The sequence below is a fragment of the Apodemus sylvaticus genome, chromosome 9 (genome assembly GCF_947179515.1).
Source record: "Apodemus sylvaticus chromosome 9, mApoSyl1.1, whole genome shotgun sequence".
NCBI classification, from domain to species: domain Eukaryota; kingdom Metazoa; phylum Chordata; class Mammalia; order Rodentia; family Muridae; genus Apodemus; species Apodemus sylvaticus.
The window spans coordinates 20,730,049-20,752,909 of record NC_067480.1 but is presented as its reverse complement, the minus strand read 5'-3'; the positions used below and the strand labels follow the sequence as shown (position 1 = coordinate 20,752,909).

The following is a 22,861-nucleotide window of genomic DNA, read 5'->3' as shown; positions in this document are numbered from 1 at the left end:
GGCACCGCGGCAGCCAGAGGTGGAATGAGGACAGCGCTTCCTCTCTCCCGCGGCCAAGGCCGGACAGCGGCTGGCGGGAGAGGCGAGGGCAGGGCGGGGCAAGCAGCCGCCAGGGCACCTAGGCGACAGCCAGGCCAGCGGAACGCGGCGCACCCCTGCTGCTTACGGCCCGACCTGTTTGGGACATTGGCAGAGTTCGACAGGCTTCTGCAGAGCTGCGGGTCCCCCAGTGCCTAGTGGGGAGCCTTCGAACCTGTTCCTCCTCAGAGAGCTATGTGGCAATGGGCACATGGCCTCTGGCCACAGTTACCCCAGTGGGGCATCTGGCTTGTGATAGTCTCAGCCCTCTCTAAGCCATTTCAGCCTCACCCACAGTTAACACCCAAGGCCCGGGGCCAGAAGGAATTCGGGTATGCTTTGCTTCCAGAAGACCTGCGCTGGGCAGGGCTGGCAGCTAGGGGCAGTGTAGAGGGGTTTACACCCTCCCCCTCCCCATCTTAGTCCGGAGGTTGGCCACCAGGATCAGACCCTCTAAACAGGACTCCCAATGGTAATTCCTCTCCCCAGCCCCAGACACGAATGCTAGAGAGGTCTCAGTGGATTGCAGAGCCATGTTCTCGGGGTCTGACCCTGAACCAGTCACCTGTGCAACAACCAGCTTTGCAATCTCCTGAATTGCCCAAATCCACTTAGAAACACCTAAGCCAATGTGGTCTATAGTTAAAACACCATCTTCTTGCACATCCTCTGCCACATCCAATGCCAATCACCATTAGCTCTACCAATGATTTTGCCATTAGCACCACCACATCTACTATCTGCGCCTCCACTGGCACACTCACCTCTGTCATAAGCACTGCCACCTTCAGCCACCATAATGGCATCCCTACCATCTTGAATGCTGTCTCCATCACCAACCACGTGGTCTGCATTGCCATCTCCCTGGTCACCACTGTCCATGGGGTCTATCCACCACCACCACCACTGTCTCCAGAACCCTGCACCCCACAGTGACCAGCACCATCCACCCACAGTCCACCACTGTAGCACAACTTCCCTGCACCCACTTGGAACGGCCTCCTGGCCCTGGTGGCAGTGGTTGGTACTATGACCATGGAAGGGCGTAGAGAGAAAGGGCAGACATCCTTGAACACCCTTCTGCCCCCGGGACTTGGCAGAGCGAAGACTTCTGCTAGTAGACGGTAGACAGGAAGAGCTGTGTTCTGGGCCTGCCCAGCAGGAAGAGGCCTGTACACCCTAGGAATGTGAAGACTCACCCTAACAGAGCTGTCAAAATGTTCTTTAAGCATTCTGGCTAGGCTTGGATTTTCCACTCCAAGTCACAGGTGAAAATAATATTAAAATGTTTAGTTGACCTTCTTAACATGAGAAACCAACCCCTGGCTCTTAGGAAAGCACACACCCTACCAGAGCCTCTCCCTGAAACATACTCTTTAGAAAACACTCGCTCATATGGTCATGGTGTGTGCAGTGAAGATCACCTTTCCCAGCACTCGGTGGGAAAGGAAATAGAATCCTTTGTGAAGCTGTGCCCATACATCTGGCCTGAAACAGCACTTGGGGCACACGCAGAGGTGACTGCCAAGGGTATATGGGGAAAAGGAAGCAGTGACTCTGGAGCAGGGTATCTGCTGAGAGGACCCTGGATGCCTCTGCCCGGGCTCTCAGCCTGCTCCACATAGCGAGGTAGGGTGTCAGCTCTCCTGGCCCTGACAGTGTGACTAAGCTTAGGCTTGGAGTCGTGAGTGAGAGAATAATGCCTCATTTTTCTGTCACATCCCAGGGAGAGTCAGAAGTGCCCTGCCTCCCATAGGGATGCTCAGAGTGACAGCTCCATCTCGAAGGTGGCTCCTATCTAGAAAGGACCCTGCATTCGGCTGCTTTCTTTTGTCCTAGTAGCTGGCCCTGGAGTTGTTGAGAGCATATGCTGTTGCTTAGCATTTGAACACAGGTAGGAAGAAGAAGCTCCTGGTGGGTGTGGGGTACTGCCCACCACCTGCTGGCTGGAAACGTTACTACTGCCAGATCCACAGGAAAGACTGAAGCTGTAATATGGCCAGCTGGGTCTGTCTTGTCTTAGTTGGCATTGGGAGCCCCAGTGTGGCCTTGACCAGCATATTACCCACAGTTCCTTAATTGTCAGGAAAGAGAGCGCCATGTGAGTATCCTTCAGGATGCTGGGATCCTATACAGGCCAGGAGTCTGCTAAGGTGGTACAGTGGCTGTAAGCATGGGTCTTCCAGTTGTATATCCAACCTGAACTGGATGAAGGGGTGAACAGGGCGGTGGCCCTCTGGAAGGTCATCTCCAGCCATTCTCCAAGTGGCCTGTCCAGCCGTGCTGAGCCTCGTGCCCTCTGACCTCCCCTAACCATACTTACTATAATGGTCTTTGGGAAAACTCTGGGGCCAGAATAATAGACTGAACTCTTTCTGACCAGAACGTCAGCTTTCATACCCTGGAGGCAAGGCTTGACGACACAGTATCCAGTGAGCTCTTGCTGGCCTCCCTGCCCTTAGAGAACAGCCCTGACTCTGCCCTTCAGACACTGGGCCCAGAGCAGCTTCTTGTGCTTCTGTCAGCATGCCCTTGGTATTCCTCAGTCTAACTCAGGCAGAGCAGACAGTGATTTCTCCCCCTGACTGATGCCAAGTTCTACTTGTACGTGGTCCTGGGTCTCAGCAGGTCACTGTGTGTCAGTGGGGATTTCCTAGAGCTGGCAGCCAGACATCCTGTGCAGTGATGATTAGACTTGGGGGAGTAGAACCAGGCTTCAGGGAGAAGTGCAAGTGAGGAAGGCGAGCTTAGCCTGAGGATCCAGACTAGTAGCCTACAGGTTCGAGGAGTGCCCAGCCGCCTCCTTACTGTCCCCTCATAGTGGGACCCAAACTGAAGTCCTGTTTCTCTGACTTCTGCCCCCACAAATGTATCTTCACTGACTGCCTGGCTCCTGGCCTGCCTTACTGTCTGCCCTCTCTCCATGCAGACATGCTCTCTGGAGTAGAGAGCAGCAGAGGATTCTGTGTCTCCTCTCCTTCCCACACTTGCTTGGCTCTAAGATGCCCTGTGTCTTTGCTTCTCTGAATATGGCTCTGACACTTGTCTTGATACAAAGATGTGAACCCCCCCCCCAAAGGCCTGGGCCTAAGTGTTATGTAGAGAGGGACAGCACGGACAAGCAGCCCAGCCAGGGCAGGCATGACTTCTTGTTCTGACTTCTAAAACTCTCAGCATCCTAATGATTGTGACTTTTATTTCCTCTCTGGTAAGGGCAAAAGGATGCGAGGCTGAACATTTTCTATCCGGCCTGGCAGTCTCTTCTTTTTGACAGAGCATTTATACTTACTTACATTTAATATGGTCACCAGTATGGTGGGTTTACCTCCTGGTTTACCCTGCACATGTGAAATCGATTACTTTCCTCCTCCAGTAGCATTTAAAGTAGCCTCCAGTACTAGTCAGTAGGGGTGAAGCTTCTAGTTAGGCATCAGCTCAGTCTCTCCATGTTCAACGATGTAAGTTCTGTGTTCAGCAGTAGGGCCTTGCCACCAGGTTACGAGAGTAACCAATAGCCTCAGATTTAGCCTGTAACATCAGCGGGAGCATTTGGAACCGCTTTGGACAACATTCTGTCTTCAAATAGAACTTTATTCCTTCAAATACAGTGCCAGGCCCTTACAACGGCATCCGCCTATTTCCCCATGCAGCTTCATGCTGTTTGCCATAGTTTCACGTATGTCACAAGCCCAAGTAATACACTGGTGATAATTTGCTGTAACAGCCGATTATCATTTAGAGAGGTTTTTAGATTAGACGGTCTTTTCTGCATACCCACGTCTGCCTTTTCCAGACATCATTGCTCGGAGAGCACTGGCTCCCCATCTCACGCTATTCCAGCAAGTCTTCCTGGAACATTTCTCGTAGGCGTCACTTGCTGAGTATCCGTACCCTAGTCTGAGAACTGTGTTGATTTACCTTCATTTCAAAAGCCTTGTCTGCAGCGTGAATGTGAAATGCTGGGCCGAGCATTCCGTCCTTAAAGAGGGTGTCCCATTGGCTGTGCACGTGCACAGTTCCTCGCAGGGACTCTCCGGCCGGTCTCCCAGCGCCACTGGGTCTGACATGTCTTCATCCCTCTGACTTCCCTTTTGCCAGTGGTTTGATTCTCACGTGTGTTTTAAAGAATTTCTTCTGCCCAAGGTTCAAAAAGACTGATAGCCTGGGCTGGAGAGATGACTCATCGGTTAAGAGCACTGCCTGCTCTTCCAGAGGTCCTGAGTTCAGATCTCAGCAACCACGTGGTGGCTCACAACCATCCATAATGAGATCTGACACCCTCTTCTGGTGTGTCTGAAGACAGCTACAGTGTGCTTACATATAATAAATCAATAAATCTTTTTTTAAAAAAAGACTGATAGCCTATGGTTGGATAGTTTTCATGAAACTTCTTAGCTATCTTCAAGTAATTCTTCTGTTCTTAGTTGCTCTCACTTGAAGACTCCTTGTGTGCACGTCGTACTGTGTGCAGCTGCCCCAGAGCTCGCCGAAATGTTCTGCTGCTGCTGCTGCTGCTGCTGCTGCTGCTGCTGCTGCTGCTGCTGCTGCTGTCAGTCCCTTCCTTTAGGACCTTTATTCTCAGTATTTTTATTACATTCTATTGACTTGAGGAGACACACATACTGGCCAAAGGATGAAAGAGCTGGTTCTCCCCTTCCCCTGTGTGGATTCCAGTTATCAGGTTTGAGGGTAAGCAGTCTTACCTGCTGAGCCATCTCATTGGCCTGTTTGGAAAGTTTCTTTTTCTTTTTCTTTTTCACTTTTCTGTTTTATTTTTTTTCCTTACTTTTATCGAAGACAGAGTCTTTTCTCACATAGTAATATATTATATCCTGATGAATGTATCCTGACACATTCTCCTCTCTCTACTCCTTCCCGCCTCCCCTTCCATCCAGACCTACTCCCTTTCTGTCGCTCACTAGAAAACAGGCTTCAAAGAGATACTACTAAAATATAACAAAATAAAATATAATAAGATAAATTTTAAAACCCACAGCACTGAAGTTGGACAAGACAAGCCAACAAAAGGAAGAGAGCCCAAGGGAAGACACAAGAATTAGAGACCCACTCACACACTCATGGATCCCGTGAAAACGCTGAACTGGAAGGCACAATGCATACAGAGAACAGGTGCAGACCTGTGCAGGCCCTGTGCACGCTGCCCTGTGGTCTCTAAGTCCTGCTGTGCTCATAAGCATAGCAAGAGTATCATTAGGAGTCATTTTATCACAATAACGTTTAGAACAATAGGATTTTACCCTCGGTCCCTGGGCTATCTCATCTCCGGCTCTTGGCCACTCAAGCAGTGTCAGAGTTGGGTACCATCTTGAGGAATGGGCCTTCAGTCAAATCAAACACTTGTTGGTCCCTCCCACAGCGTTTGTGCCACCACTACCCGAGTGTATCTTGCAAGCAACACACCATTGTACATCAAAGGGTATGTGGCTGGCTTGGTGCAGACTGTCTTCCTGCACCAAAGACACTGGGATGTAGGAATGAGGGCTCTATGTTGGCGCCATCTTGACTTCTCCATGATCAATGAGTTGTGTGTCTTCGACAATACAACCTTGCTGTCGGTTTGTGGAAAGCAACCTGTGTAGTCTTGTCAATAGCCTGGGTTACTTGGGGATTCCCATGGGACCCGTTTGGCCAACAAGTCAATTAGATGTAACCCAATCCCAGTATTGGAGGCTTCATTTGGTGACAAGAGATGGCCTGTTGGGGACTCTGTGTCTCCCAATATTTGGGGATTTCATTTAGATCACCTTCACATATGTGTATATTTTGAGACACTTCTGCTGTGTTAGGTGTTCATCTGACCCTTCAAATGTCCTTTACTTTTAGCTGTCTCTCCCCTATATTCCCGTCCTCAATTTCCTCTCTTCTCCTCTTCCCCCCATCCTCCTGTACCATCCCCCACCCATATCCATCCATCCATAATTATCTATTCTAGTTCCCTTTTCTAACGAGATCTATCTTGTTGAGGATATGGAATACCTCACTCAGGATGACTTTTTTTTTTACTGGTTTCATCCATTTGCCTGAAAATTTCATGATGTCATTCTTTAAATGTCCGGGTAATACTGCATTGCGTAAATATACCACAATGTCTTCATCTATCCATCTATTGAGGAACATCTTAAGCTGTCTCCAGTTTCTGGCTCTTATGGCTATAGAATCAATGAATATGTTTGAGCAAGTGTCTCTGTGTCAGGATGAAGTGTCTTTGGGTATATGCCCAAGAGTGGTATAGCAAGTTCTTGCGGTAGATTGACTGATTTGGGGGCCGGTTCAGATTCACCAGTAGTCGGAGCTGCAGTGGCCCAGTCTCCTACAATACCATTCAGTGTGCTCTTCGCTTTGCTTTGGCCTTTGTTTTCAATTCTGAGGATCAGGCATAGGTTTGAGCACAGTAGGTAAGTGTTCCTTAGCCCTTGGTTTTTCAAGACAGGGTCTTACTATATATCTTAGGCTAGCTTTGAATTTGTAATCCTCCTGCCTCAGCTGTGCCAGTGTTAACATTACAGAAACATGCCAGCATGCCTGACTCAATGTTTTTTTTTTTATTTCAGCTTCTTTTTACTCATTTGTGTATACTTATTCATATGTTTGAGTGATCATGCATCTCTCTGTCTCTCTGTCTCTCTGTCTCTCTGTCTCTCTGTCTCTCTGTCTCTCTCTCTCTCTCTCTCTCTCTCTCTCTCTCTCTGTGTGTGTGTGTGTGTGTGTGTGTGTGTGTGTGTGTACCAGAGTGAACCTTGGGTGTCTTCCTCAGTCTTTCTTCACTCTGGTTTTTTGAGACAAGGTTTCCCATCAGACTGGAGCTTATCAGTTAAGCTAGACTGGCTGTGCAGGGCACCCTGAGGTCCCACCCATCTCTTTGTCCCCAGCAGTGGGATTACAAGTGTGAGCCACAGCGCTCAGCCCTGTTACATGGTTCTAGGGCTCACATGTGCATGCAGCAAGCACTTCACTGAGACATTTTCTAGTCCTCAGCTGCTTTCTTTTTCACTGATAGAACAATAGTACTAATAGAACTAATAGGACCAGCATAGGTTTTATTTTAATTGTTTCTGCATCTTTTGTTTCTCTTTTCCTTCCCCTGATGTCTTATATTTATAACAGTTGCTTTAGTGCTAATTTTAGAAGGTAATTTCAGCGAACTGCTTTGGCTACATGCTTGCAAAAATAAATGCAAAAGAATGGTAAACAAATGCTGACCTCTGAACTTCATTTTGTCTTTCACAGTTGTATGTGTTTGTAACTCTGAGACGAATGAATGAATGAATGGATGGATGAATGAACATAGGGAGACTGATGTGAGTGTCCTAGTTACTTTCTGTTACAGTGCTTCCAATGATACATTAGCAAAGCAGTTTAGAAGGAAGGATTTATTTAGCTTACACTTCCAGGTCACAATCCATCACTAAGGGACATCAGGGCAAGAGCCATGGAGAATGCTGGTGGCCAGCTCCCTCTCTGGCTTACTTAATTAAGCTTAGCTAGCTTGCTTTACACCCAGGGCCACATGCCTGGGCGTAGTATCAATTAGTAATCAAGACAACCTCCACACATATGGTCACAGACCTATCTGACCTAGGTAATTCCTCACTGGAGGCTTTCCTCCCAGAGGACTCTGGACTGTGTCGGGTTGACAACTAAAGCTAAATAGGACAGTGAGCATCACTGTTAGAGATGATGACTGCGACTCAGAGAGGAAGAAGCACAAAATAAAATGTGGCTTTGTGTTGGGTTTTAAGCTTATGGTACCTACATCTCTGTGTGTCCTGTGAGTGAATTCAGACGTGGGTTTATATGCATGATGAATGTACACATGTGTTTACAGTCATGTCAGAGTCGTCCCCTGGGATGATAATAGAGCTGAAAATTTCCGTCACCCCAGAACATTAGGATGACTTAGTGCAGCGTTGCTTGTGGTGATGAGAACCTTCTACACAGCTGGCCAAGCAAGTTAGGCTGCTTGACATCACACCAGGCTTTTTATTATTATTATTTATTATTATTATTATATTTAATATTATTAAATATATAATATTACACAATTATATATGTTATATATTAAATAATATTAAATATATTATATGATATATTAATTAATAACATACTATTAGTAATATATTAATAAATCATTAATAATAATTATTAATAATATAATATTATTTTATTTTATTATTTTTAGATATTTGCTTTATTTACATTTCAAGTGGTATCCCCTTTCCTCGTTACTCCTTAGAAAACTCCCTATCCCATCCCCCTCTCCCTGCTTACCAACCCCCCACACACACATTCCTGACCTGGCATTCCCCTACACTGGGGCACGAAGCCTTCATAAGAACAATGGCTCTCCTCTCATCGATGTCTCATCCTTTGCTATATATGTAGCTGGACCCGTGGGTCCCTCCATGTGTACTCTTTGGGTGGTGGTTTAGTCCCTGGGAGCTCTGGGGTTACTGGTTAGTTACACCAGGTTTTTAACATGGGTTCTGAGGATAGAACTCGCGTCCATGTACTTTTGAGGCAACACTGAGCCATCGTTCCAGCCGGATATATGTGGATGTGGGTCTGTGTGTATCTTTACAAAGCAGGGCAAGTTATTTGCTCACCCAGCCTTCCATAATTACCCACCCACTGTATACAGGCACTGCCCTGAGCCCCTGCCCTTGAGACTCAGCGAATGCTCAGGTCATCTAGAGGCTCTGCCGGCCTGTCTCGGAGTACAGAGAGAGAATGCTTCTAGGCAGAGTCCTGACCCTGAACTTACACACCAAGGTCAACCCCAGCTGTATGTCCTCTGAGCTTAAGCAGAGCTTGTCAAGAGTCAGATACAACTAGCCCTTCGAGCCCCTGAGACAAACATTACCTGCTACCTGTACAGGATGACAGGATGGGAAATGGAGAAGGCTCAGGAGCCTTAGAGGCCCATTGGGGATGAGAACCAGGGCAAGATCCCAGAGAAGTGACCGCTGTACCCAGGAGTCTGGCTTGTAGGATTCCATGCTCTATGTGCCTGGGAATTCTTCCTCTGACATGGTGGCCGCATTTCTGCTGGGAGGCCAGAAAGAGGCTCTTCTCCCTGCAGGCGAAAGGCCCAAAGTTTCAAGAGAGTCCAGGAGTCAGTGACCTAGCCAGTGGTGGACACAAAAGGGTGTTAGAACAGAAGGCAAGGTAACAGTCATTACTCACTGGCGGGGAATGTTCAGACGGCTGGGCTCTGGCCCTGCTCAACATGGGCACTTAAGTGGCACCCGCTCAGGTGTACCAGAAGCAATGGCTCCATTTACATAGGACAATTAAGAGACATCTGGAGACAGATAAGAGCACCACTGGCCGTACTCCATCACAAGCTTAGATCAAAGACATCATACCAGAAAGTGAGCTAAGGAAAACTCTTGCTGTGGACAGCAAGAGTGAGGATGCACCCCTCCTAACCTGAGCATAACCCAAATGACCCCTCCTGGAATGTATCCTGATTGCCCCTAGTGACTCTCGTGTCCCTCCCACAACCACTTATACAGTTCCATAATGGCTGTCTCTGTACCAAGGTGCTTTGCTGGGGGAGCCCTCCAGGGCTGAGGATAAGGGATGCTCACACAGCAGCCTTGCCCAGGACACCAGCCCCCACCCTGCCTGTAGGAAGATTTCTAGCTGCCCAGAAAGCTGACAGGAAATGAAAGATGTGCCTACAACTCTCAAAATAAGTGTAGAGAGCCTGGGGTCAGGAGAGCTTTGTCATCCATGTCGGGATAGAGAAGTCCAAGCTGGGATTGGGCTGCTCTGATGTTTGCATGCCTCGAGCAGTCTCTCCTGTCGGCCAAGCCTCTGCTCCGAGCAGCCTCTGGCCCCAGGCTCCAGGGTAGTTGGCCCAAGCTCAGGTCACACAGCACTTGGCCTTCAGGCGTTCCTGACTTCAAACAAGTCGGAAATGCCAAGAGCCCTGCCTCTCTGCTTCCTCCAGCCGGGGCTGCCTTCCTGCAGGAGCAAGAAGGCGTTAGTAAGGCGGGGCGGTGACAGGAGAGTGCGGGGCAGGCAGGCCGGGTATGTAGGAGGTCCCCACACCATCCAGGATGCTCCAACCTCCTCCACCTTCCTCTGCGTCCACAGTCACTGCTGCCCGCCCAAGGCAGCTGGGCAGCTGACCAGGAATCTCAGCCTGCCCCTCCACAGCCTGGTCCTGGCTAGCTACAGTCAAGGAGCAAAGGGCATCCCCGGAAAGCAGGGTCTGTCTATTCTCTCCTCTGTCCACTGCAGACTTTACCAGCAGTCATCTGGATGGTCCCTCCCAGAAGCCCTATCACCCACCCTGGACTGTGACACCCAGGTGGCAGCCTTGTTTATCTCAACAACAGGTGTTCAGCCTGAAGAGAAGACAGTGTTCCTGAACTGGCCCAAGAACTGCTGGTCTCAGGGGAGGCCTAGGGGTGGCCACAGGAAGGCCTTGCATGCCTAACTTTCAGAAAAGGGCTGGGGAAGGCTGCAACTGTGGGACCAAGGCCAGGCACGCGGTAGCGGCAGTGGCAGCCTGCAGCTCCTTAGAGAACGGTGTCTACTCTCTGTGCCCAGCCAGGGTGGCAAGCTTTTGTTGGTGGTGGTGGCGGCAGGAATTCAGCATTTCTGCAGGTGCATCCCCTCTTAGGACAACATCTGGGCTCATGATCAGGTTTCTGAGGAGCCAGTGTCTGAGAAGCTGACTGGATGTCACCTCTAGAGCCAGGGCCAGGATCAAACAGTTACTTGTCTAGGAATGCCTGGCATCCACGGTTCCAGGCGGCACCAGTCAGGCAGGCACTTGGGTCTCACTCCGTCTCCTTGTTTGCCACGCCATCCTGCATGCTTCACAATGTGCTATTGCAGGTACAGAAAAACTATAATAAATGACATCTGGGGAGACGCGGCTCCTGCCGGGGCCTGGAGGAGAGGGCAGCTTGTCACCCCCTAGACCTCTGGCCTTGCCATCACTCAGCACAAGAAACTCGTGCATCCCATCAGGAGAAAGGAAGCCATGAGCTCTGCCCGGGAAGGGGGTGAGCCAGCCCAGCATCTGGGCCCCTGTATCAGCTTTCCTGTGGTCCTGGCACTGCCCTGGCCTGGCATGGGAACAGGGCTGGCTTGTTCTGCCTCCTTCCTGGACGCCTCCGTCTCTGTGCCAACCCTGAGAAGAAGAGCAGCAGCAGTGTGGGGTGCAGCAGTGGAGACCTCAAAGGCCAGAGGCCTCTTCCATACACAGGCTACACCTCACACTCAGGGAGCGGTGAGTGACTGGGTGGCTGTAGGGTGGGCAATGCAGCAGAACCCCGTCTACAGGTGGCACATCTCCATCTGCAGCCAAGCCTTGCCTCAAAGACACTGACCCCCTCTTAGCCAGAGTTGCCTTTGCCATCTGAGACTTTTAGTCCTTGCGCCTTTTCTCTAAAACACGGTCAGAAAGGGATTCTTGGCATGTGTGTACCAAGAACAAGTGAGTGTACTGCAGATCCTGTTGGTCTTTCCTCCCAGAAGTGGCCCTGGGCTGTCCACTCCACCCTGCACCCCACCTCTGGGCAGTCCCTCCTGGCCAGCCTCTGCATGTCCCTCTGGCTCTAACCACATATCCTGTCCAGAGCTTCTACTCCATCCACAAAGAGGTACCACCTTCACTGTTTCCAGGGTGACCACATCTGGTTACCCGGCTCCCGATGGTCCTGTCTGTTCCTTATCATTACTGTGTGACTGTCAGAATAGACTATGAGATGTTTATGTGTTTTACAGTAGTTGACACTGGTTCTTCTTAGTTTTGTTTTAGTTAAATTTCCCCAGCTTTTAGCTGGGCGGTGGTGGCACACGCCTGTAATCCCAGCACTCTGGGAGGCAGAGGCAGGCAGATTTCTGAGTTCGAGGCCAGCCTGGTCTACAGAGTGAGTTCCAGGACAGCCAGGGCTACACAGAGAAACCCTGTCTCAAAAAACCAAATCCAAAAAACAACAACAACAACAAAAATCCCAGCTTTTGGGGGGTAAAAGTGACAAATTTACATATATATTATATATAATATACATATTGTGTATATATCATGTATATATATATCATATATATGTATACATATATATGAGTTTTATGCAATGCAGTGATTATGTGTACACTGGAAATGATGGCCATGGGAAAAATAATGTGCCTTCCTTCACGGGTGCTTGCCATAGGTGGGAGGTGGTTTAATATCAAGCAAGTGAGTTCCGATGCAACTAACACCATTGGAGTAGAGCATCATATAACTAATTTCTGAAGACTAAAACACCATTCCAACTGCCTCTTGCCGCCCCGTGCCCCCTAACTCTCCATGTCTTATAGCCAGCCCTCTACTCCTGGTTCTGTGAGTTTAGTGTTTTTAGATTCTACATGTGAGCGGATGTGGTATTAGTCTTTCTGTGCCTGGTTTATTTCACTTGTCGCAGTGTCATCCAGGCTCAGCCATATAGTGGCAAATGGGAGATCTTTCTTCTACAGCTGAGTCTTCCTGTTGGGAGGAGGGGTGGTGCATACTGTGTGGACACATGTATGGAAGTGCTTGGTGGTAAAGGCACGTGCTGGTGATCCCGGCGACTTGTGTTCAATCCCATGGGCCTATATCATGAGAGAGAACCAGCTCCCACAAATTGTCCACTGACTTCCACACGTAGGCCATATATATGTAGCCACCCCCAAAATACCCACAAATAACTAAATAAATGTTTTTAAAACATAAGGTAGAAGGCAATATAGGGAGAAAGCCAGTGTTCTTGTCTGGTCTCTGCAGGTATAGACACACATGCACACACACACACACACATGGATATTTTCTAGCAGACATTAAAACTTACAGTAATGGGGAAAGCTTGGATGGCCTCAGCCCTACACAGAGAACTGCAGTCCGCTAAGGAATGCATGTGGAGAGCAGGAGAGCCAGTTTTCCCTCAGGGAGGAGCACACCCGCTGGCCATCCAATGCTGAATGATCCAGACTGAGCAGGTTGTGTGTGAGTGTTTATAGATATGTATGTGTATACATATATGTATGTAACAACTATTGATGAGAAAAAGAAGCCATCAGTTTGGAAGAGAGCAGGAAGAGGTGTAAGGAGGACTTGGAGGGATGGGAAAGGGACGGATGATGTAATTATAATATTAAAAAATGAAATCAATCACAAAAAATACAAAATAAACAAACAAAAACAAAAACAAAACCTTTTCATGAGGGAGGCCTCCATGCCCATCAGACCCAGGGCAGAGTCAGAAATGACAGAGAGCCTCAAACCAGGTGCTTTCCATTCCTGCTAGGCTGCCTGGCCAAGCTCTTAGGAGTGCCTGTCTCTGGGATCACAGATAATCACGGCCACACCCAGCGTTTACTGATGTACCGGGGCTTTTGTCCTTCAGTTTTTAAATTTATAACTTTAATCTAACGCAAGTTGGCTTAGTAGTATATTAAGTTAACTTGTTTCTAATGTAAGCCATGCCTCATATTCCTTACAAAACTACAAGTTGATGACAAGGAGAAACTTACCCCATTTACATATTGCCAGACTCAGACTCAGACAGCTGCACCCATGAGGCTGCTCAGTAACCGTCCGTCCAGGTCAAGTTGTGTGAGCCTCGTAAACAGAGTCCTTCTGTCCGCACCTCTTTACTGAGTGTCTGGGGACAACATGAAGGCCCAAGTAGATGCCACACCCATCGTGGGCTTGCTCTTAGTGTAGGAACCTGGCTTTCACAGTAAGCCTGTTCTTCCTCCCCAAGAGGACAATATTTCATCCCTCACGGTTGAGCTCTGCAAACACAATCTAAGGAAATGGCCTGGCCAATGGCCGGCAGGGACTGGAATTCTTGTTCGCAGATTACAAACAAGGCTGGGGCCAGAATGCATGCTTCCCTGACCATGCCACCTCCTCAGGCCACATGTTCTTACCCAAACATTTTACCAGAGAACATTCTGCAATGTCCCACCATGGTCGTGAAGGGACCTATGTCCATTTGTCACCCTCTCATCTGCCGAGGCCCCATTAGGAATGCTGAGGTGTGACACCATTACACCTGCCTGATCAGTGTCAGATGATGTTTACCTCTAGGAATCCATGTGGCCTCATGGTCTACTTTATCTGATGATAATACAGCCAGGCCAGCTTTCCTTTGGCTGGCATTTAGGCGGATTATCTCCAAACTAGAACCTTTAGTTCATTTTAATTCACTGTGTAGCAAACAGGTGTCTGCGTCTGCATCTTGTGCTGTTTGTCCCAGCTGACTGACAGGTGGTTCCTCTCCATTGCTTTGCTGTTTGTTCTCTCTGTTGGCTAGCCACACCAACTCAAGCAGCACGGAAGGCTTTCTCTGCCTTGGACTCCCTTTGCAAAGTTTGTAACCTTTGTAAATGTTGTAAACCCTCAATGCATGCAAGTGACCCGGCTCTGCCTGAGGAGTTCTAGCAGCCAGGCCATACAGGCTACAACAGCTGTAATTGCCTTCCAGCCCCTCAAGGTGGGGAAGTGACCAGTCCTACCTGCAGATGTCCCTAAGGTCGTTTTCTAATGGCCTGAGCTGGCCATAAAGACTGGGTCACATAATCCCTCCAATGCCAGGCTACCCTGGAAAGCTGTCCCGCCCTCCACAAGAAACCCTCTATAAACCCTGAGTTCCTCCCAGTTCTCTAATGCTTCTCACCAGCAGAGGCAGCCACCCTCCTGGGTTTTTCCCTCCTAATAAATCTCTTGTGTGAGGTTTGTTGTGCACAAACCTTGTATTCCTTGGCTCCTGACTGCCAGGATACCTTTCAGAGCACAACTGTAACATTTTTGCCAGTGTTACTGGGGAAACCTACCCCCCCATCCCCCAACCCCCAACTCCTCCCAGAACAGAGCAGTAACACTTTCACTGGGGAAACTATCTCCAGAAGGAGCAGTTTGTCACGCGCGCGCACACACACACACACACACACACATTTGCACTAGGGAAATGTCCCAGCAGCTGGAGCAGAACTTCTGTAGGGAAGCCTTTCCCATGTGACCTGCAACAGTTACACTATCTGTTCTGTGCTTACTGTTTTTCACACTATTTTGAGTATTTTAACTACTGTATCTCACCTCCCTGTCAAGGATGTGCTGTTTCTGTGGTCTCAGAGATTCTCCAGATGGTACCGTACAACCTTTACCATGTCGGACGGAGCCTATTAAAAAGCTCCACTGTCCCTTTACTCCCCCTGGGAACATGCAGTGATCTGAGAAGACCTCATTTTGATACCTTTCCCAGGCTGAATGCCTTTGTTGTCCCGAGTTTTAATTTGTAGATCTTCTACACTGTTCCATTAGATGTAGTGTCCCTTTTCTTTTGGTCCTTGTCCACTTGGATGTATGCTCTAACTTTCTCCTTTCTTTCCTTCTTGTCTCTCTGACCTTGCATTTCCGGTCAACTTGAAGTTGACAATCTCTTTAAGTATGGCTCTGTCTTTCTATGTATGCATTTATTGCTGCCTGTGTGAATCACCTCCATTTAGCCTCAGTATCTCCTCTGAGGCTAGGTCTTTACGTTTGGCCCTGCTGTCTCCCAGAACACTGAAGTCTTAAAAGGCCACTAATCTCTAGCTTCCTTGAAAACTCAAATGTCATGTAGAGACCCACAGCTGAACATCCGGCAGAGCTTGGGAAGTCCTGCAGAAGAACGGGAGGAAGGATTGTAGGAGCCAGAGGGACACAAGAAAACCCACAGAGTCAACTAACTTGGCCTTACAGGGGCTCCCAGAGACTGAACTGCCAACCAGAGAGCCTGCCTGCCTGCCTGCCTTACAGCTCCTGCATATATGTTACAGCTGTGTGGTTTGGTTTTCTTGTGGGGCTTCTAATGGTGGGAGCAGGAGCTGTCTCTGACTCTCTTGCTGGCTTGTGGGACCCTTTCCTCATAGTGGGTTGCCTCTGCAGGCTTAACATGAGGGAAGAGGCCTAGGAGGCTGGCCCTTGTCTGAAGGGAAATGGAGAAGGAATGGGTCTGGGGAGAGGGGAGTTGAACGGGGGTGAGGTGGGGGGACTGGGAGAAGGGGAGGAAGGAGAAACTGGGGTTGGAATGTAAAATAATAATTTAAAATATAATAATAATAACAACAACAACAATAACAGCAGAAGCAGCAGCAGCAGCAACAATAAATGAGATTAGACTTTAAAAACAAAAACATCAGCCGTGGGTGCCTGAACAGCTCCTGACTGTGGTCTGGTCTGTCTGTTCTTTTCTTTCAGAGTGGCTTCGTACAGTTGGCTTCCTACTTTTCCCACACTGATTCAGTGTGGCTTTGTTTTAGTCCCTGAGGTTGCTGGAGTGCAGCTGCATGTCCCTTGTTGGTCCTGGAAGGCTCTCCAGTGCCTGTGTCCTTCCTGCTCCCTGGCCCTTGTGCTGGCTCCACGCCCCTCACCTGTGTTCTAACCCCTCCATGTTGTCTTCCCTGTTGGAAACTCCAGACAGTTGCTTAACCCACCTGCCTTCTGGTTTTAGTTCACCACTTTTCTGTAATTGCACCAAGTCCATTTCAAAATCTATCCAGTTACTTTGTTATATGCATTTGATTGCTTGTTATAATTTGCCTTTTGAGAAACCTTCTTTTAAAAGTACCATCAAGATTTTTTTTGCCATGACCCTTTCCTCCCAACTTTTTATTATAATACATATGTCCTCGATTTTAGGTATATACAGTTCTGCAGTGCTGAAGTGCATTTCCAGCTACCATGTTTGTACGAGGAGTGGGTCCCACAACCCTGACTAGGGACAACAAGGGGCTGAAGAAAAGACCAACCCATAGATACACATGTGATCACATGTGTAGATACACAGGGGCTTGGGTTATCTGATGCAGCGCCCTGGAAACTCGGCATGTCTAATTTATACAGTTGAACAGGGAGCTGAGGTTATTGTGTCCTGCTGAACAAGGAGGCTTAGCTAATCTTGGTAGGAGCACTCTCCACAGGGGAGCACTCTCCACAGGGGAGCACTATTCCAGCTGTAAATATCTAGAGGAGAAAGCTATGGTGGACATTTTCTGCACACAGTCAACATTTGTACTCAGGCTTTGCCACTGCCATGGGCCCGAGGCATTGGGGGCCAGGCATAACTGTGCTAGTGCCGATAATACACATTCATTCCGAGCCTTAATTCCCCGCACATCCATCCAAACAACAAACTGGAACCCTAGTGCCCTGTGAGGTCAGAGCTAGAGACAGGCCACCTGTAACAAAATGCCTTCTACTGTGCAACATATAAGCCACAGGACTCAATCAACAGTCCTTGAGGCTGAGAAGTCCGAGGCACTGCCAGATTCCTAAACTGATGAGACCTGCCTTCCGGCTCACACACTGGAGTCTGGCTGTGTCCTTGTGAGGCAGAAGGCCCATTTGGGTTTCCTTCATGAGGGAATTGATGTCATTCGTGAGAGCTCTACTCCATAACTGTACCAGCTTCCAAACACCCCACCTTTGACTTAAAGATTTAACACATGGCAGGTAGTATTAGCCAAGTCTCCTAGGTAAGAAAGCCGGAACACAGGGGTAGGCTAAACCACCTCAGGAGTCCATAGCTTGTGAGTGTCAGAGTCAGGGCCAGAACCTCCTGCCTGCCTGGAGACCCAGCACACACTTCCCAACTTGGCCATCACAGCTTTTCCAAGCCAGACTGCTCCCTGAACCTCATGTTTACTATTCCAAACTTGGCGCGATGCAGGAATACTGACCCACTGTCTCAAGGCCCCTGGCCGGAGTGTAGCATGAGGTAGCAACTGAGCCAGCGGTACAGCACACAGCTAGGAGCCTGGAGCTTCGTAAGAGGCAAGAACAGGTCCACAAGGTCCCCTTTCAGGGGTCAGAGGCTCTCAGCCAGCCTGAAATGCCTTCCTGTGCTGGATCACCAAGCCAATGCTGGGACTGGGGGACAGCTGAGATGCCACTGGGATCACCACCTTCTGCAGCGCCGGGTACATCCGCTCCCTGCTCTCTGCCTCACAGGTGAACAATAACGGGATCATCTCCTTCCTGAAGGAAGTTTCTCAGTTCACCCCCGTGGCCTTCCCCATCGCCAAAGACCGCTGTGTGGTAGCAGCCTTCTGGGCAGATGTGGACAACCGACGTGCAGGTGACGTCTACTACCGGGAGGCCACCGACCCAGCTGTGCTCGGCAGAGCCACGGAGGACATCAGACGGTACTTTCCTGAGCTCCCGGACTTCTCTGCTACCTGGGTCTTTGTTGCCACCTGGTACCGTGTCACCTTCTTTGGAGGCAGCAGTTCTTCCCCCGTGAGTCCAGGTGGCTGTGTGGCCTGGGAGGGAGGCTGTGTGGTTGGGACCCTGACAAGGCAGCCCAGGTATAGGTGGCCTATACCCAAGAACAACACTGGGCTCAGGCTCATGGTACTTCTGAAGTCACAGGGGTCAGCGTGGAAGACAGAACCCCACCCGTCCTGCCTTGGTGAAGCAGGGAAGCCCAGTACAGCGGCTCTCCTGTGGGGGCTGCATAGGAACTCGGGTGCTAGGAGGGATCTTTCTAGAGTGGCTTGGTTCTCTAGCGGTGACAGGGTGGGGCAGCACTGGGGAGGGTCTGTTCTAGGTGGGAGGTTTTTTGTTTGTCTTTTTCTTATTTGTGTGTGTGTGTGTGTGTGTGTGTGTGTGTGTGTGTGTGTGTCCTGGGTGTCCTGTTCTGTGTCGTCACTTCTTAAATCATCTAGAGAGGCTCTTTGAGCTCATCCAGCATTCCACAAAACCCAAGCAATCCTCCTGCCCACCCGCACCCCCTTTCCCACTGTGGTTTCAGGCATGTGCAGCCATGTCCCAATTTGTACTAATGCCGAAGATTCAAATCTATGCCCTCACACTTGGGTAGGAAGCAAGGCACAGCTAAACCACCAGCCCAATCTTTGTTGAGTTTTTGTTGGTATTGTTTGTTTTTTTGTTGTTGTTGTTTGGATTTTTTTTTAAAAGTAGGGTATCATGCAACCCAGGCTGGTTTCGAACTCACTGTGTAGCTGTGGATGGCCTTCAATTCCAGGTCCTCTCAACTCAGCCTCCGGGGTGCTGGGTTCACAGCTCTGCGTCTCCATCCCTGGCTGTTGTTTCGCTGCTCTCAGATGGAGTGGCTGAGCCTTTGTGTCTCTGGTGGGTGTGGTCGGCTGATGCTACCTGTCCACAGGGATTTTCCAGCACTTACTATGGACAGGCCTCTTCTGAGAGCTAAGTCACATGGAGAGAGGCCCTGGGATGCAAGTGGCCTTTCCGAGCTGTTTATTCACACAATAAGGTCTTTTCTGAGGTCACCTACTGGGTGGCAGCCAGAGTCCCAAGTACTGGATGACAACCCAGGATAGAATGAAACAAGGCAAGACCACACTGTGGGGTTCACACAAGCCCCTAACAAAGGCAGCAGGCAGCAGGACATGCTCAGAAGCACAGTCTAGCCAGGTAGCGCCTGTGGGAGCAGCTCAATGCCATGTGGATGGAACCACTTTGTGCATCTCCTCACTCCACAGCCCCACAGCCAGTCTCTCCTGCCAAATGTTGTGTAAGACTACTTCCTGTTCAGCTTTCCAATGGTTAAAACAAGCTTGGGCTCTGACATAGGCCCACCGCCACAGCGCCTGGCAGCATGACTCCCGGAGATCCTGCTGTGACACGCACATCCCCAGAGCAGTCTGCTGTCCTCTCAGGGTCTCTATCCCGCAGGCGGCCACTTGGAAGTGCCTGTTCCCTGCACCCCAGAAAAGTACACTGTCATCCTCCTTCAGTGCTAACCCTGCAGGCAAAACAAGGGATGTTCCTTTTATACTCAGTTGTCTTCGTGTTCTTCAGATGCTGGACTTTTTTCTAGTATCATTGCTACCACACTATTTGGTAATGTTCTTATTCACACCATATGCCAATTTTTCTTAATGCTTTTGGTCCCTTTTTTATTGTTTCCAGTTCTTCTGGGCATAGAGGATAGCAGCGATCTTGTCTGCCATGTGTCATAAATACGCTTTTTTGCTACTCTCTGCCATTCATTTTGATATTACAGCACTTTTCCTACTTGGAGGCAATTTTTGTTGTCTATAAATGTATTGATCTCTCTCTTGGTCTTTTCTGTTAATAGTTGGCAGAAGTCCTTCTCTGCCATGCAATGTGTATTGCCCAGTGTTTTCTTCTAGGACTTCCATAATTTTTGTTTTAAAGCCACACCAGGGTTGGGATTTGCTCTGATGTGTGCTGTGAGGTTGGGTGTGACACTTTCAGTCTCCCATCTGTCCCAAGGTCATTTCTTCACCCCCAACCTGAAGCACTCTCTCAGGGTACACATCTCAGGGGTGTCCATGGAGTCAAAGGGCAGGAACCCATCAAACCTAATGTTAAGAGTTGCTTTTTCTCCTTACTGTTCTTACCGCACAGACTTTGTGGGTTTGGCCGAGTGAGTGCTAGCCCACTAGGCATCTGCACCCCATCCTTGTAGGAGCTCCTTGAGGCTGGGGACAGTGTCTGCTCCAGGTGTTCTGTCCCTGACCCTTTACAGTGGGGTAGATGTGCACTAGATGTAGAGTTAAACAAAGCCATCATGGTCCTTTTGCTTGGCTGTCCATTTGAGGGACAAGGGGGGGGGTGTCTGATATGGGACAGGGTGTACAGTCAGTCACAACCAGTCACAGCCAGTCAGTCAGTCACAGCCAGTCACAGCCAGTCACAACCAGTCACAAAGCCATCATGGTCCTTTTGCTTGGCTGTCCATTTGAGGGACAGGGGGGGGGTGTCTGATATGGGACAGGGTGTACAGTCAGTCACAACCAGTCACAGCCAGTCAGTCACAACCAGTCACAGCCAGTCACAGCCAGTCACAGCCAGTCACAGCCAGTCACAGTTAGCCCTGTGTCTTGGCAGGTTAACACATTCCAAACTGTGCTCATCACCGACGGCCGGTTCTCCTTCACCATCTTCAACTATGAGTCCATCTTGTGGACTACAGGCACACACGCCAGCAGCGGGGGTGATGCTGATGGATTGGGAGGCATTGCAGCCCAGGTAAGCCTGGGTAGGCATGGTGCCCAGTGTTCAGGGGCCCCTGCCCCTCCTGCCAAGGTGACATGAGCAGGAGAGGTAGGCAGACCTTCACTGTGCCAGATACTGCTCCCCTCCAGACCTATGCAGAGATCAGTGTGTGGCAACCACAGTGACACTGTGTCCCCCAGGCCTCTCAGTGCCTAGCACCACAAAATAGCCTCTGCTGCCTTTGCCCTTCCTCTCCCATAAAGGTCTCAGGCCCAAATGTCCCTTATACTGTGCACCTCCATTCACCTCCTGGCCCCAACTCTCTCCTGGGGTAGCACTTCTCCTGGGCCCTAAATGAGGCCTAGATGCTAAGTGGTTAGTGCTGGAAGCTAGGGAGGAACTCCAGCACCACGCTTGACTGAAGGGGACCGCTAACGTCAGCAGACCCCAACATCTGTAGTGTCATCAGCTTACAAGGTCATCTCTCCACCGTCCTTGACTTGGCCATCCTGAGAGAGAACTCGGTGACTGTAAGGAGACCTGCCTCCCTCTCTGCCCCACCCCCAGGCAGGTTTCAACGCAGGTGATGGGCACCGCTACTTCAACATCCCCGGGTCGCGCACAGCAGACATGGCTGAGGTGGAGACCACCACCAACGTGGGCGTGCCCGGCCGCTGGGCGTTTAGAATCGATGATGCCCAGGTGCGCGTGGGGGGCTGCGGCCATACAAGTAAGAGGCTCAGGGAGGGGAGGGTTGAGGAACCCTGTGGCAGTAGGGGTGGGGCAGAGGGGCTAGACCCTATCCCCCACCTCACTATATCCCCACCCACCCCCCTGCTCCACAGCCCATCCCGTCCCATGCCTCAGGTGACCTGGGTGTTCTGGGGAGAGGACCAGAGCAAAGTTACCACATCCCACCCCTGCCTCCATCTGGGGTGGGGGTTGGGGAGATGAGGACATCCATAGGCCTCACATTGGTGACAAGCCAGAGCATTTTATGCTCCCACTGCTCTAGTAGCACAAGCAGGCAGATGATCCCAGCAGCCCAGACTAGTCCTGTGACCACTCAGGGACCGCAGCTCTACTGTCATGGCTCCTCTAGAAGGCACACCCTGAATCACCCCGCCCACAATGCAGAGGTGTCCAGGCATTGGCTGGCTGACCTGCCAATTAGGAGATCCCCTCGTCACAAACTCTCCTAAACCTGGGTTGAAGACTGGCCGCTGCTGGGACCAATCCCACAAATTGGTTCCTCATGTGAATGAAGACACAGACCAGGGTGCCTTTCCCCAGCACTGAATCCCCTAAAGAGAACTCAGCTGGGAGACCACACAGAGCCACTGAGAGTCAGGGAGACCATCTGGTGAAGGGGAGACCAGGGTGTGCAGTACTGGGGAGGGAGCATCCAGAACACACCCAGCACGCTGGGTACTAAGGTCCACCTGACTGTACATAGCAGGCCAGCCTGGGAAGCCAAAGCGGAACTCAGTGCCATCCCAGCCCCAGAGCAACAAGTGGAACATTTAAGAGGGCAGAAGCCCAGGGCAGCCCCAGCCCTAGGCCCACTCCGGGCCAGCAGTCAGCCCTGACACCATGACTCTGGACCATAGCATCTGAAGTGGCCCTGCGGGCACTACTTGTGGTGGGGCCTGGGAGGTCCCTTGTGAAAGACCAGAGTGAGGCTTTGGTGAGAATCATGTGGGGGCAAACCATGCTTTTCAAGCTAGAGCAGCTCAGGGGGAAGAGGACTCTCAGAAGAGGGTCCTGAGGCACCCCCCCCCCTTTTCC

The 22,861-nt window shown here is 50.0% G+C and overlaps 1 protein-coding gene across 2 annotated transcripts in view; it reads left to right on the top strand.

Annotated features, from left to right (window-relative positions):
• The window catches only part of Sned1 (sushi, nidogen and EGF like domains 1), a 63,458-nt gene that overhangs the window by 448 nt on the left and 40,149 nt on the right, over window positions 1–22,861 (top strand). For both annotated transcript variants that reach the window (XM_052191808.1, XM_052191809.1), the window contains exons 2-4: window positions 18,077–18,364; window positions 20,966–21,106; window positions 21,641–21,803. In XM_052191808.1, coding sequence (XP_052047768.1) covers window positions 18,077–18,364; window positions 20,966–21,106; window positions 21,641–21,803 — 592 coding nt within the window. The remainder of the gene's footprint in view (window positions 1–18,076; window positions 18,365–20,965; window positions 21,107–21,640; window positions 21,804–22,861) is intronic.